Raw genomic sequence first — 13,636 nt, 5'->3', positions numbered from 1 at the left:
GTCACAGTGGTATGTGTGTCAGGGTCTACTATACTGTCCTCAGTCTCTTGTGTCTCCTTTGGTCCATTGGTTCTGTATTTCTTCACAAACGTAGTGTTTCTCGAGTAGCGTGCTCCTTCTGGAGATTCCACTACTACTCGACTCCCTGTTTTACTCAAAACTTTGTGTGGTGTGGCATTAAAAGGAGCGGTGAACTTGTCCACTTTGTCCTGCCGTACCAGCACCGTGTCGCCAACTTCCACCTCTGAGTATTGTGTTCTCCGCTGTTCATCTGCGTATAGTTTGGACTTGCTTTTTTGTTCTGCGTCCCGGTCACGTACTTCCATGTCTGCGCGCGACTCTGTGATGCCTGGCAGCTTTCCTCTCATTTTCCATTTAAAGAGCAGCTCTGCCGGGCTCTTTCCTGTCGTGGCATGTTCAATGCTCCTGTACACAGTCACATATTTTCTAAGTTCACGTTTCCAATCTAGTCCTTCTGACTGAGCAATTCTGATTCTCTTCATCAGCGATGCATTCTGGCGCTCGACTTCTCCGTTAGCCTGAGCCCATTTTGCTGTCGTTTTCAGGTGTTTGATCCCGTTGTTTTCACAGTATTTTTTGAATAATTCAGATCTGAATTGGGAACCATTATCAGATTTGCAGGTGATTGGCAAACCATGACGGCTGAAGATTGACTCTAAACTATCAATAACCTTCTCTGTTGTTGTGGAGGTCATGATGTTGTATTCATAGTAGCGACTATAATAATCAACTACCACAAGAATGGAGTGGTTGGATGGCAAGGGTCCCAGTAGGTCTATAGCTACATCCTGCCAGGGGCCCTCCGGTAATGGTGTTGGTCTCAATGGTTCAGGTGGGTCGGGTCTGGCTACTATCTGACAGCCGTGGCACGCTTTACTGTGTTTTTCAGCTGCCTTGTCCATGCCAGGCCACCAAACCTTGGTTCTGAGATGTTGCTTTGTTCCAACTATTCCCAAGTGTCCTTCATGTGCTAACACCAGGGCTCGTGCGTGTAACACTGTGGGTAGCACGATGCGTGTTCCCCGAAGAACTAGGTACCCCACTACGCACAGCTCGTTTGCAATTGCTGCATAAGCTTTACAGTTCTCAAAATGTCCGTTTGTGATTGCTTTCCGTACCTCAATCAGCTCTGGGTCGGTAGCAGAGGCTTCCTCCACCTCTCTAGTAGTGAGTGCTTTTGGTGTCGCACTCACAGCTACAAATCTCACGTATTCATCTGAGCCATGAGAATGTCTCTCCTGTTTTGCTGTCTCCCCCAGCAATCGTGACAGTGGGTCTGCAATGTTTTGCCTGCCTGGACTGTGTATCACCTTAAAATCGTACGGCTGTAATCTAAGTACCCATCTCTCTATACGGGCACAGGGTTTAGAGTGTGGGCCGTATATCACTTGTAATGGCTTATGGTCAGTTACCAAGTTAAATTTTCGGCCATACACATATGGATGCAGCCTCTCACAAGCCCATACAAGAGCTAAGGCCTCTCTCTCTGTTTGAGAGTATTTCCTCTCACAGTCTGTTAAACTACGACTTACATAGCATATTGGCACCTCTTGTCCCTGTTGGTCCTGAACTAGTACTGCACCTAAACCTACAGGACTGGCATCTGCTATCACCTTGGTTGGTGCGTCCTTATCAAAATATGCTAAAGGGCCGGCTCTGGCCAACTCTTCCTTGAGTGCACTGAATGACTGTCTCTGTTGTGATCCAAATTTAAATGGTGTGTCTTTCCTCGTCAGGTGTCGCAGTGGCTCTGATAGCGTTGCAAATTGTGGAATGAATCTGCCACTGTACCCAACGAGTCCCAAGAAACTCCTCACCTCTGTAGCATTCTCTGGTTCCCGAGCTTCTGCCACCGCTCGCACTCTCTCTGCTGTTGGTCCGATGCCCTTTTCAGACAACAGGATTCCCATGAAAATCAATCGGTCCATGTTGAATTGGCACTTCTCCGAGTTTAGTGTCAGTCCACTTTCCATTAGTCTGGTCATGACAGCGTGCGTCTGTCGTGCGTTTCCTGGTCGTGTGCATGCATGATAATGTCATCTGAGATGTTTTCAACACCCTCTATTCCAGCTAAGGCATTAGCTATCTCGTGCTGATATTGCTCACTAGCTGAAGATACACCGAATATCAGCCTCTTGTACCTGTATACTCCATTATGTACTGCAAACGTTGTGATTTCTCGTAACTCAGGGGTCAGTTCCAGCTGGTGATAACCCCATTTCAGGTCTAGCTTACTAAACACCGTCGAGCCGTTCATATCTTGGAGTATCTCATCAACGGTGGGGATTGGATATCATTCCCTGACTATTGCCTGGTTTGCTCGTCTCATGTCTAGGCATAACCTTACATCCTTATCCGCTTTTGGTACAATAACCACAGGATTTACCCATGGGGTGGGACCAGTTACAGGTTCGATAATGTCCATGTCCCTCAATTGTTTTATTTTGACTTCTACTGCCCCCCTTAAGTTAAATGGTATACGCCCGAGTGGCTGGGCCACAGGCTTCACTTGTGGGTCGATATACAAACTGATCTGTTTTGTGTTCAGCCTTCCTACTCCCTGGAACACCTTTGGATACCGCTGTTCTAGTAGCTGTCTTACATCTACCACAGCTGAGACATCTGCGCCTATTTTTAAAACTCCCAGTTTCATGGCGGTCTCCCTTCCTAGCAGCGGTTCTCCATGGCCTTTAACCACAATGAACTCCGCCTGTTCAGTTCTCTTACCTATTGTAATCCCACATGTGAATACACCTTTAACTGACAGTGGTCGGCTAGAAGCATAAGAGAATAACTTTCTCTCTGTCTTAGGGACATGTGACTGACACTTAATGTGTTCTGACTTTAATCCTTCCCATGTATTCTCATCTATCACATTATTAGTTGCACCTGAATCAATTAACATTCTCAGGTTTACTCCCCCCACACAAAAGGTAAGTCTCTCTGTCACGTTATTTCCAGTAACAGCAAATGCAGTTATTTTGTTCCTCTACATTGTTCACACTGTGTTTCTTTGTACCCTTTGTGCGGCATACTTTGGAGAAATGATCCTTTCCCTTGCACTTATGACACGTTTGTCCGCGTGCTGGGCATTTCGGATCTCTGCCCATGTGGTCTGTGTGTCCACATCTGTAACATTTCCTTTCGTTCCTATCGCCATTTCCCTTTGGTTTCTCTGTCGAGCTTTTCGCATAATACCCTCTTTTCTGTGTAACACGACGAACAGTATCTGTCTCCGCCTTCTCTGTACATGACATGGCTGACATCTGCTCCTTGACGTTTTCACATTGTGAGGCCAATTGTAACGTGCGGGTGAGCGTTAGACCTTGCCCTTCCTCTAGCAATTTCCTCCGCACATAGGCTGACGTACACCTACTCAGGATAGCGTCTCTTATTTGATTATCCACAGCCCCCGCAAAAGCACAGTCTTTAGCAGCCTGCCGCAAGCGAGTAGCAAATTGTTGCACAGTCTCACCTGCCTTCTGGGACAACTTATGAAAAGTCTGTCTAGCAAATGCTGCGTTGACCTGGGGCACGAAGTAGTGATTCAAAGCACTAACCGCCGCCGTGTAGTCTGCTGGCTCTCCTGTGTCCGGTAGAGTCGAAAAGATATCCTGGACATCTGGTCCTGCTCGGTGTAGAAGTAGAGCTCTTCTCCTTTGCTTTGTGGCAGCTGTAGAGGTATCGTTGATAATGAGTCCTTTGCCGTCAGCATAAAGCTCAAAAGGCGTTAACCACCTCGTCCATCTTGGACCCAACGTGGCTGGCTCGGCGAAACTTGCAAAATTTTGAATGCCGGTCTTCTCCATCCTAGCTAACTAAAACTTGGGCAACTACCTTTTTAAAAAAGATTCTGTCCGTTATCCTCGTCGCCAATGTTGTATCTATGCTTTAATATGTTCAATCAAGCATGTAGATACGTCGAATTAAATCAGAGTCAGGCAGACAGGCTTCTAACTGTGATCTTTACTTTATTGGTAAAATGGCTGACTGCTGCTTTCCCTGGTAATTCCCATAATGCATTGCACATTACATTACCGTATTGACTGGTGTCAAACTCGCAATCAATACACGACACCATGTAACTCTTAACAACCAGCTTCAGATTAGTGACTAGAAACCACATCAGCTACGGAAGGGTCTAGTCCAACAAAGGTCAAAAGGGCTTTAAAAAAGGTTTTGGAAGTCTTCAAGAGATCAGTTACCATGGTACCCATAATGGAGGGCATCTCCTCAGTCCCAACAACTTACATTTATGTAACGCCTTTAAAATAGTAAAACGTTCCAAGGCGCTTCACAGGAGTGTAATCAGACAAAAATTGACACCAAGCCAAAGAAGGAGCTATTAGGATGGGCTGGGCCAAACAACTGGGATTAAGGAGCAGCTTCAAAGAGGAGGGAGAGGTAGAGAGGGAATTCTAGAGGGCCTAGACAGTTGAAGGCACGGCCGCTAATGGTAGGGTGAAGGAAGTAGGGGATGTACAAGAGGCCAAAGGAGGAGCGCTGAGATTTTGGAGGGTTGTAGGGCTGGAAGAGGTTAGAGATTTGGAGGGGCGAGGCCATGGAACGTCCAGCATTTCTAATAAAAATTCAACTAAACGCACTACTGGCGTACGACGCTGTGAAATCCAGGTTATAAATGCTCAGTTCAATCATTGTTCAAACCCTCAGCAACGAGTCACCAATAAAATTATCACCCAGCTTTAAAGGCCATCAGGCCCAGTGAACTACAATGAAGGCAGCTGAAAGGACATTAAAAAAATTGGCTGCGGTTGTGTACGAAACAACTGATCATATCTATGTGCATAAGCATGCAACTGTACGCTGCTCTGTGTAAGCGCAGTCAATTTTTTTTTACATACACAATGCAACACTGGAAGAACAGGTTTATTTTTGGTCTGGCTTTCAACCTTCACAAATCGCTAGGTGGCTCCCAGTGGAAAGGAAAATCGAGCGCCTGATTCACGCCAGCTTTACGCCCGGGCAGCAAGTTGAAAATCCTCCCCTCACGCGCACACAGAAAGAGTGAACGAGTCAAAGAGAAAGAACGCGTCATCAGGGCCTACTCCGACATCTGAGACAGAATCAGAGAGAATGCTGTGCGTGCACACGCATAGATTAAGTATGAAACCCTTTTTCAATTATTCACCAATTCCCATTTGTCATCAACTACCTTGAGGCCTTTAACACAGCTCACTATCACTGACTAGCCCTTCCCCCACCATCTCCTGCTTCAGCAGTGTGACATGTGATTATATTTTATCTCATTACCATAGCAAAAAAAAACATGCACACAGACTGGTCAACTTGGAATCAGTGCCGACATTTCTATCTGAAAGGGTAGAAGAACTGAATTTTACTCTTCCCTTGTTAACTGAGCAGGAACTCTGTACAGTTACAGTGAGTAACCCTTACCCTGCTGAATAAACAGGGGCTCTGTACAGTTACAGTGAGTAACCCTTACCCTGCTGAATAAACAGGGACTCTGTACAGTTACAGTGAGTAACCCTTACCCTGCTGAATAAACAGGGACTCTGTACAGTTACAGTCAGTAACCCTTACCCTGCTGAATAAACAGGGACTCTGTACAGTTACAGTGAGTAACCCTTACCCTGCTGAATAAACAGGGACTCTGTACAGTTACAGTCAGTAACCCTTACCCTGCTGAATAAACAGGGACTCTGTACAGTTACAGTGAGTAACCCTTACCCTGCTGAATAAACAGGGACTCTGTACAGTTACACAATGAGTAACCCTTACCCTGCTGAATAAACAGGGACTCTGTACAGTTACACAGTGAGTAACCCTTACCCTGCTGAATAAACAGGGACTCTGTACAGTTACACAATGAGTAACCTTTACCCTGCTGAATAAACAGGGACTCTGTACAGTTACACAATGAGTAACCCTTACCCTGCTGAATAAACAGGGACTCTGTACAGTTACACAATGAGTAACCCTTACCCTGCTGAATAAACAGGGACACTGTACAGTTACACAGTGAGTAACCCTTACCCTGCTGAATAAACAGGGACTCTGTACAGTTAGTCAGTAACCCTTACCCTGCTGAATAAACAGGGACTCTGTACAGTTACAGTGAGTAACCCTTACCCTGCTGAATAAACAGGGACTCTGTACAGTTAGTGAGTAACCCTTACCCTGCTGAATAAACAGGGACTCTGTACAGTTAGTGAGTAACCCTTACCCTGCTGAATAAACAGGGACTCTGTACAGTTACAGTGAGTAACCCTTACCCTGCTGAATAAACAGGGACTCTGTACAGTTAGTGAGTAACCCTTACCCTGCTGAATAAACAGGGACTCTGTACAGTTACAGTGAGTAACCCTTACCCTGCTGAATAAACAGGGACTCTGTACAGTTACAGTGAGTAACCATTACCCTGCTTTAGGTCACTATCAGGTCCAACACACTTAGCTTCCCAAACACTTGAGCATTTCATTATCTAGACACAATCATACACAAACGCAGTAGCGAGGGAAATTACGTTGACAAATAAAAAAAAAAGAATTACTGGTTGAAAAATGCAATAGATGCCAGGCTGGACAATCGTGTAGTTTAAAGGTAACAAGACTCTGAGTCAATCTCCACGTGAACACCCACTTACCCTGACGGATAGGCCACGAGTCCCGTCTTCGAGTCGCACGCAAGTCCACTGCTTCCAGAGACTGTGATGCCCAGCACCTTCTCCAGAGTCACCTGCAGAGAGGTAAACACACGCTGTAACAGGTTATCAAGAATAAGAAGACCACCCTAGACCAAAAGGACATGGGAATCCAATCAATCAGCCTAACTGATAATTATTTAGCAGTAAGTGTGTTGTATTATGCGTGGGGAGTCACACGGGCCAATCCGTCGTCTTTGTGTTGGACAAAAGATCAACAAGAGAAAAAAATAATCCATGGCACAACCACATTGGCCACAAGGTTATTGTCGCCGGCTTGCTGGCCGGCCTCCCATCTTCCACCCTCCGTAAACTTGAGCTCATCGAAAACTCTGCTGCCCGTATCCTAATTTGAATCCATTCACCCATCACCTCTATGCTCGCACACCTACAATGGCTCCCGGTCCCCAAGAGCCACGATTTTAAAATTCTCATCCCTACGTTGGCCTCGCCGACTCTCTATCGCTGTAGCCTCCTCCAGCCTATAACCCTCCAAGAACTCTGAATTCTTCTAATTCTGGCCTCCTGCACATCCCCGATTTTCTTCGCCCCGTCATTGGCATCTGTAGCTTTAGTTGTCTAGCCGCTAAGCTCTAAAATTCCCTCCCTAAACCTCTTTGCATCTCTCTCCTCCTTTGAGAAGCTGCTTAAAACCTTCCTCTTTGATCACCTGTCCTAATATCTCATGTGGCTTGGTGTCAAACGTTGCCTGCTAACAGCTGTGGATGCTCAGTTATTGAGCATATTCAAGGCTCAGATAGATCAATTTTTGGACTCATGGGGACCGGGCGGGAAAGTGGAATTGAGGTCGAAGCTCAGCCATGATCTTACTGAATGGTGGAGCAGGCTCGAAGTGCTATATGGCATACTCCTGCTCCTAATCCTTATGTTCTTATATTCTTATTGAAGCACCTTGGGACCCTTTATTACATTATATAAATGCACATCGTTGTTGAGAACCGTGTTAGCAGCAACACCACAAAACATGTATGAAAGACAGAACTACACCATGGTTGGTAGTGTCATATTTCCAATTTCCTGAGCGTGTTAAGGAATGTCATCCCAGGGGACCTCGTTACCAGAGGTGAGGGGAAACCAATTATGTTCTGCCTCACACAATTCTAACCAGCCAGTTACCAAACACTTACAACAAGCAGGAAGTCAGAAGCCACTGTGAGGCATGCGACGAGAGCAGCAAGCTTCTTCTTACAAAATTAGGCACCTTAGTCACAAACATCACCATTTATTTGGAACCCTGGGAACAATACACTGATGGTAATGAGAACTGCTCTCACCCAAGATGACTGACAAGTTGGCCCACCATGGAATAGCACGGCCAAGCCAACTGCCTGGCCCCAGGGCAAACACAGCTCACTGAGCCTGCACTCTCTGCTATGCATCAAAAGAGGACAGAAAGTGTAGCAATCCCATGACACTGAGCGAGGGGCAGGTAATCAGGATGCCTCCAGGAATTCCTAAATGCATCATTAACCACAGAATGAGATAAAAGCTATTTGGCCAATAAAATCCTCTGCTTCCACCGACCATGAACCATCTACTCTACCCTGGACTTCACTTACCTACCCTCCCCCACTCACAACCCAGGCTCGCACACTACTCAGGCAAGCTGACCAAAGGAACGCAACTACCGTGAAAGTGAGCCTAGCTTGAGCTGCCTGCAGAAGAGGATGGGAGGCAACTGGACGGGAGAAAAAAAGGGAGGAAAAATAAACACAGGACAGCACCTGTCTGCAGGAATGATTGTTTAAACATACTACTGTATCAGATCGACTATTGCCAAAAATCTGTCAGTTCAGCAGTACCCTTGCCCACAATTTCCTAGACACAATTTTTTTTATTCGTTCCTGGGATGTGGGCGTCGCTGGCAAGGCCAGCATTTATTGCCCATTTCTGTTTGTCCTTGAGAAGGTGGTGGTGAGCTGCCTTCTTGAACCACTGCAGTCAGTGTGGTGAAGGTACTCCCATAGTGCTGTTAGGTAGGGCGTTCCAGTATTTTGACCCAGCGACTATGAAGGAATGGTGATATATTACCAAGTCAGGATGGTGTGTGACTTGGAGGTGATGTTGTTCCCATGCGCCTGCTGCCCTTGTCCTTCTAGGTGGTAGAGGTCGTGGGTTTGGGAGGTTTGGAAGAAGCCTTGGCAAGTTGCGGCAGTGCATCTTGTAGATGGTACACACTGCAGCCACCGTGTGCCGGTAGTGGAGGGAGTGAATGTTTAAGGTGGTGGACGGGGTGCCAATTAAGCGGGCTGCCTTGTCCTGGATGGTGTCCAGCTTCTTGAGTGTTGTTGGAGCTGCAAGTGGAGAGTATTCCATCACACTCCTGACTTGTGCCTCATAGATGGTGGATAGGCTTTGGGGAATCAGGAGTTGAGACATTCGCCACAGAATACCTAGTCTCTGACCTGCTATTGTAGCCACAGTATTTATGTATAACTCGTAATTTCGCTTGCAGAGGGCACAAGGTGTGAGAAACGGAAATATCGTTCAATGGTGTTTAAAATAGAACATTCCCAGACATATTTTATGAATCCATTGTACATACAGGTGAACATTCACACATATTATGAAGCCACTGCACAACTGTATATTCATAGATATTTGGAGACCATTGTAAATTCAGATATGTTTTATATTTATGCGATCTACAACAGGAATATCCAACGCAATGTACATCTAAACCAGGAATACCCAATGCAACGTGCTTCTAAACCAGGAATACCCAAAGTAATTTGCTTCTAACCCAGGAATACAAAACGCAATGTGCTTCTAAACCAGGAATATCCAACGCAATGTGCTTCAAAACCAGGAATACCCAACGCAATGTGCTTCTAAACCAGGAATACCCAACGCAATGTGCTTGCGAAAAAGGAATATCTAACGCTCAACCCAGCCCCTAATTTTGTCCAGCCTGCAGATCAGCTCCTCACTGAAAAATTAGTGCTCCATCAACTCTTACATCATGGCTTGCACCACATAGGGCTACAGGCTGCTTGGCACACTGTCATGGTACCTCATACATATAGAGTCAAATAGAGTATTGTGGCGAAGCCACTAAGGGACTCCGATCAAATGTATATAATTCCCTTTAACAATATGTTAACTACAGCCTGAGTCTGTATCTTTGTATATACTGTTTGCATGTACAGAGCGCGGTCCCTTTAAGAGTGCGGGCAAACGCGATGACGTCACGCCGTTCATCACGTGATCCCCCATCGGCGGGAAAAACGTGATGACGTCATGACGCCAGCCACGGGACCGCCCAAGCAGTCCTCGTGGAGCCTCCAAACTGACTAGACCTGTTTTCGTAGTTCTCATGCATTGGTTTGTTAAACTCAGTTTGTTTTATATTAAACATCGTTTGTTGATCGCCTGAGTTGACCTCAGTCTCTTGATAGGAACTAGACATTCCTACATTGGTGACCCCGACTTTTGTGAACGGTTTTCGCAGAAGGAACGAAGCATGGAAACAAGCGCCATTGCGTTGAAGCTACCGCAATTCTGGGAGCAACAAGCGACCTTGTGGTTCGTCCAGGTCGAAGCCCAGTTTGCACTACGGAACATCGTTGCGGATCAGACCCGTTACTTTTACGTGGTCTCCGCACTCGACAGCTCCACCGCCTCGCGGATCGTCAGCCTGCTTGAGAACCCCCCGGACGACCGCAAGTATGAAACAATCAAGGCGCGGTTGTTACAGGTCTTCGGGCTCACGAAGGCGGAGCGTGCCCGCCGACTGCTCGCTATGCCCGGCCTTGGGGACTCCAAGCCGTCTGAGCTCATGAGCCAAATGCTCATGCTCCTTGGCTCCGAACCGGAATGCTTCCTCTTTAGGGAGCTCTTCCTCAGTCAGTTACCGGAGCCAGTACAAGCTGCCCTGGCCCGGTCTGAAGTCACAGGCTGCGCAGCGCTTGCTGCCGAAGCAGACAAGATCTTCGCGGTGATGCAGCAGTACTGCGCTGCCACGAGGCGCCCATCCCCCACAGACGCCGCCCCAGCTGCTCAACCTGCGGGGTTGTGCTTCTACCACGCCCGTTTTGGCGCGAAAGCAAGATGTTGCCGCCCTCCCTGCAGCTTCTCGCCCAAAAAAACCCATCAACTCTGGCAAAAGAGGACCGGCTCTAACGGGCGCCCCGCGGCTGTGATGGCAATCGGAAATGCTGAAAAGCTTCTTTTTATCACCGACTCCCTCTCTGGCCGACGTTTCCTCTGCGACACCGGGGCGCAGTGTAGCATCCTACCCGCATCAAATCTTGATATACAAGCTGGGAGGCACGGCCTCTCCCTCGAGGCGGCTAATGGCGGGGCTATTCGGACCTTCGGCAGACGGCGGGTCCAGGTGTGTTTCGGCGGCCAGCGGTTTTGCTGGGAATTCATCACGGCCAAGGTCTCGCAAGCCATCCTCGGTGCGGATTTCTTGTGCGCCAACGGCCTCCTGGTTGATGTAAGGCACCGCCGTTTAATCAATGCGGCCACGTTCCACTCCATCCCTTGCCACCGAAGTAACGCCATGTCGCACACCGTCTCCTGTGCGTTCCCGCCTCCGGAAGAGTTCGCTCGCCTGCTAGGAGATTTCCCAGACCTGACCAGACCAACCTTCTCCTCCACGGCCACGAAACACGGTGTCGAACATCACATCACCACTACTGGCTCCCCGGTCTACGCACGGGCCCGGCGCCTCGAACCTGGCAAGCTCGCGGCTGCGAAAGCAGAGTTCGCCACGATGGAACGGTTAGGGATTATTCGCCAGTCGAATAGTCCCTGGTCTTCACCTCTACACATTGTCCCGAAACCTGGCGGCGGATGGCGGCCATGCGGCGACTACCGACGCCACTACTCCTGATCGGTACTCGATCCCTCATATCCAAGATTTCTCTGCCCATTTGGCGGGAAATAACATTTTTTCCCCAAAGTCGACCTTGTCCGTGGCTACCACCAGGTCCTCGTGCACCTGCAAGACGTCCCAAAAACTGCAGTCATCACCCCATTCGGCCTTTTCGAATTTCTGCGGATGCCGTTTGGACTGAAGGATGCCGCACAGGCTTTCCAGTGCCTGATGGACTCCGTACTTCGGGGCCTCAAGTTTATTTTCGTCTACCTCGATGACATACTCATCGTCAGTTCCAACAAAGAGGACATCTGCCATTTATGCACCCTCTTTAGACGCCTCAGCCAACGCGGCCTGATCATCAACCCGGCCAAGTGCCAGTTCGGCCTGCAACAGATTGATTTCTTGGGCCATCGCATCACATCGGACGGCGCAATTCCTTTGCAAACGAAGGTGGAGGCAGTAACATCTTTTCCACGCCCGCAGACCATCAGGGCCCTGCAGGAGTTCCTCGGGATGGACCACCGCTTCGTGCCTAAGGCAGCTCTTCTCATGCAGCCCCTGTACGAGGCCCTCAAGGGCAAGTCTGGCAAGGATCCAGTAAGCTGGATGGTCGACATGGACCGGGCGTTCGTTGACACAAAAAGCGCCCTCGCCAATGCGACCATGCTGGCGCACCCGCTGCCAGGTGCCACCATCGCCCTCACCACCGACGCATCAGACTACGCCATCGGCGCAGTGCAGGAACAGTGGGTAAATGGAACGTGGCAACTGCTGGCGTTCTTCAGCCGTCAACTACGGCGAAACGAGCGGAAGTACAGCACTTTCGACTGGGAGTTGCTGGCTCTTTTTCTGGCCAGCCGCCATTTCCTGTTCTTGCTGGAGGGACGTCCTTTCACTGCTTTTGTAGACCATAAGCCACGAACGTTCACTATGGCCAAGACTGCCGAACCGTGGTCAGCCCGACAACGTCAGTTGACGTTTATCTCGGAGGTCACAACCGATATTCAGCACGTGGCCGTTAAAGACAACGTGGTGGCGGATTGCCTCTCCCGCGCAATCGTTCAGGCAGTCCAGCTCGGCATCGACTATGCCCCCATGGCTGCGGATCAAGCCTCGGATCCAGAGGTGCAAGCTTACCGAACTAGCCCCTCTAGCCTCCAAGCGGCCGACGTCAAATTCCACGCCGCAGGCACCACGCTACTTTGTGACATCTCCATAGGAGATCCTCGCCCTATCGTGCCGGTCGCCGGAAAGTGTTTGACGCCATACATGGGCTGTCACATCCGGGCATGAAGGCCTCGCAAAGGCTGATGTCGTCCAAGTTCGTTTGGCGGGGCATGCATATGGATGTCCGCGACCGGGCCAACACCTGCGTGGTCTGCCAAAAGGCCAAGGTGCAGCATCACGTCAAAGCTCCATTGGCCACCTTCGCTGTTCTGGAGCGACGGTTCGATCACGTGAATATGGACCTGGTGGGGCCACTTCCACCTTCTCATGGGTTTACACCCATCCTTACGATGGTAGACCGCACCACTAGATGGCCAGAGGCAGTTCCCTTGTCATCCACCACTTCGGCAGACGTAGCCAGGGCATTCATCTCCTCTTGGGTCGCCCGTTTCGGGGTACCGGCCGACATCTCTTCTGATCGTGGACCGCAATTTTCCTCTGAGCTCTGGAACGCTGTGGCTCAGGGGCTCGGCATCAAGTTCCATCGCACCACAGACTACCATCCACAGGCGAACGGCCTGTGTGAACGGTTTCACAGGTCGCTCAAAGCTGCACTGAGGGCCAGCCTCCAAGGCGCTGGGTGGGTGGACAGGCTACCATGGGTCCTGTTGGGTCTTCGCACAGCACCCAAGGAAGATCTTCGCTCGTCCTCGGCAGAGCTCGTCTGTGGCCAACCGCTACGCGTACCAGGGGATTTCCTTCCGACTCCAACAGAGCCATGGTCCGCATCCAATCAACTCATCAGCCACCAGGAGGCAGCCAGGTGTTTTGCACCAGTACCAACGTCGCATCACGGCTTTCAGAACTCACGTCCCAGCAGAGCTGAAGAACGCCGAATATGTGTTCATCCGCCACGA

At 49.1% G+C, this 13,636-nt stretch overlaps 1 protein-coding gene across 1 annotated transcript in view; it reads right to left on the bottom strand.

Moving 5' to 3' along the window:
- Nucleotides 1–13,636, bottom strand: part of mapkbp1 (mitogen-activated protein kinase binding protein 1) — a 394,016-nt gene that overhangs the window by 361,396 nt on the left and 18,984 nt on the right. The window contains exon 2 of the mRNA XM_086003669.1: nt 6,647–6,738. Within this exon, the coding sequence (XP_085859795.1) occupies nt 6,647–6,738 (92 nt within the window). The remainder of the gene's footprint in view (nt 1–6,646; nt 6,739–13,636) is intronic.

This window comes from Somniosus microcephalus, chromosome 12 (assembly GCF_052327205.1).
Source record: "Somniosus microcephalus isolate GS21.2 chromosome 12, FLI_Smic_1.0, whole genome shotgun sequence".
NCBI classification, from domain to species: Eukaryota; Metazoa; Chordata; class Chondrichthyes; order Squaliformes; family Somniosidae; genus Somniosus; species Somniosus microcephalus.
The sequence above is the reverse complement of the archived record's forward strand: the minus strand, read 5'-3'. Positions and strand labels throughout refer to the sequence as shown.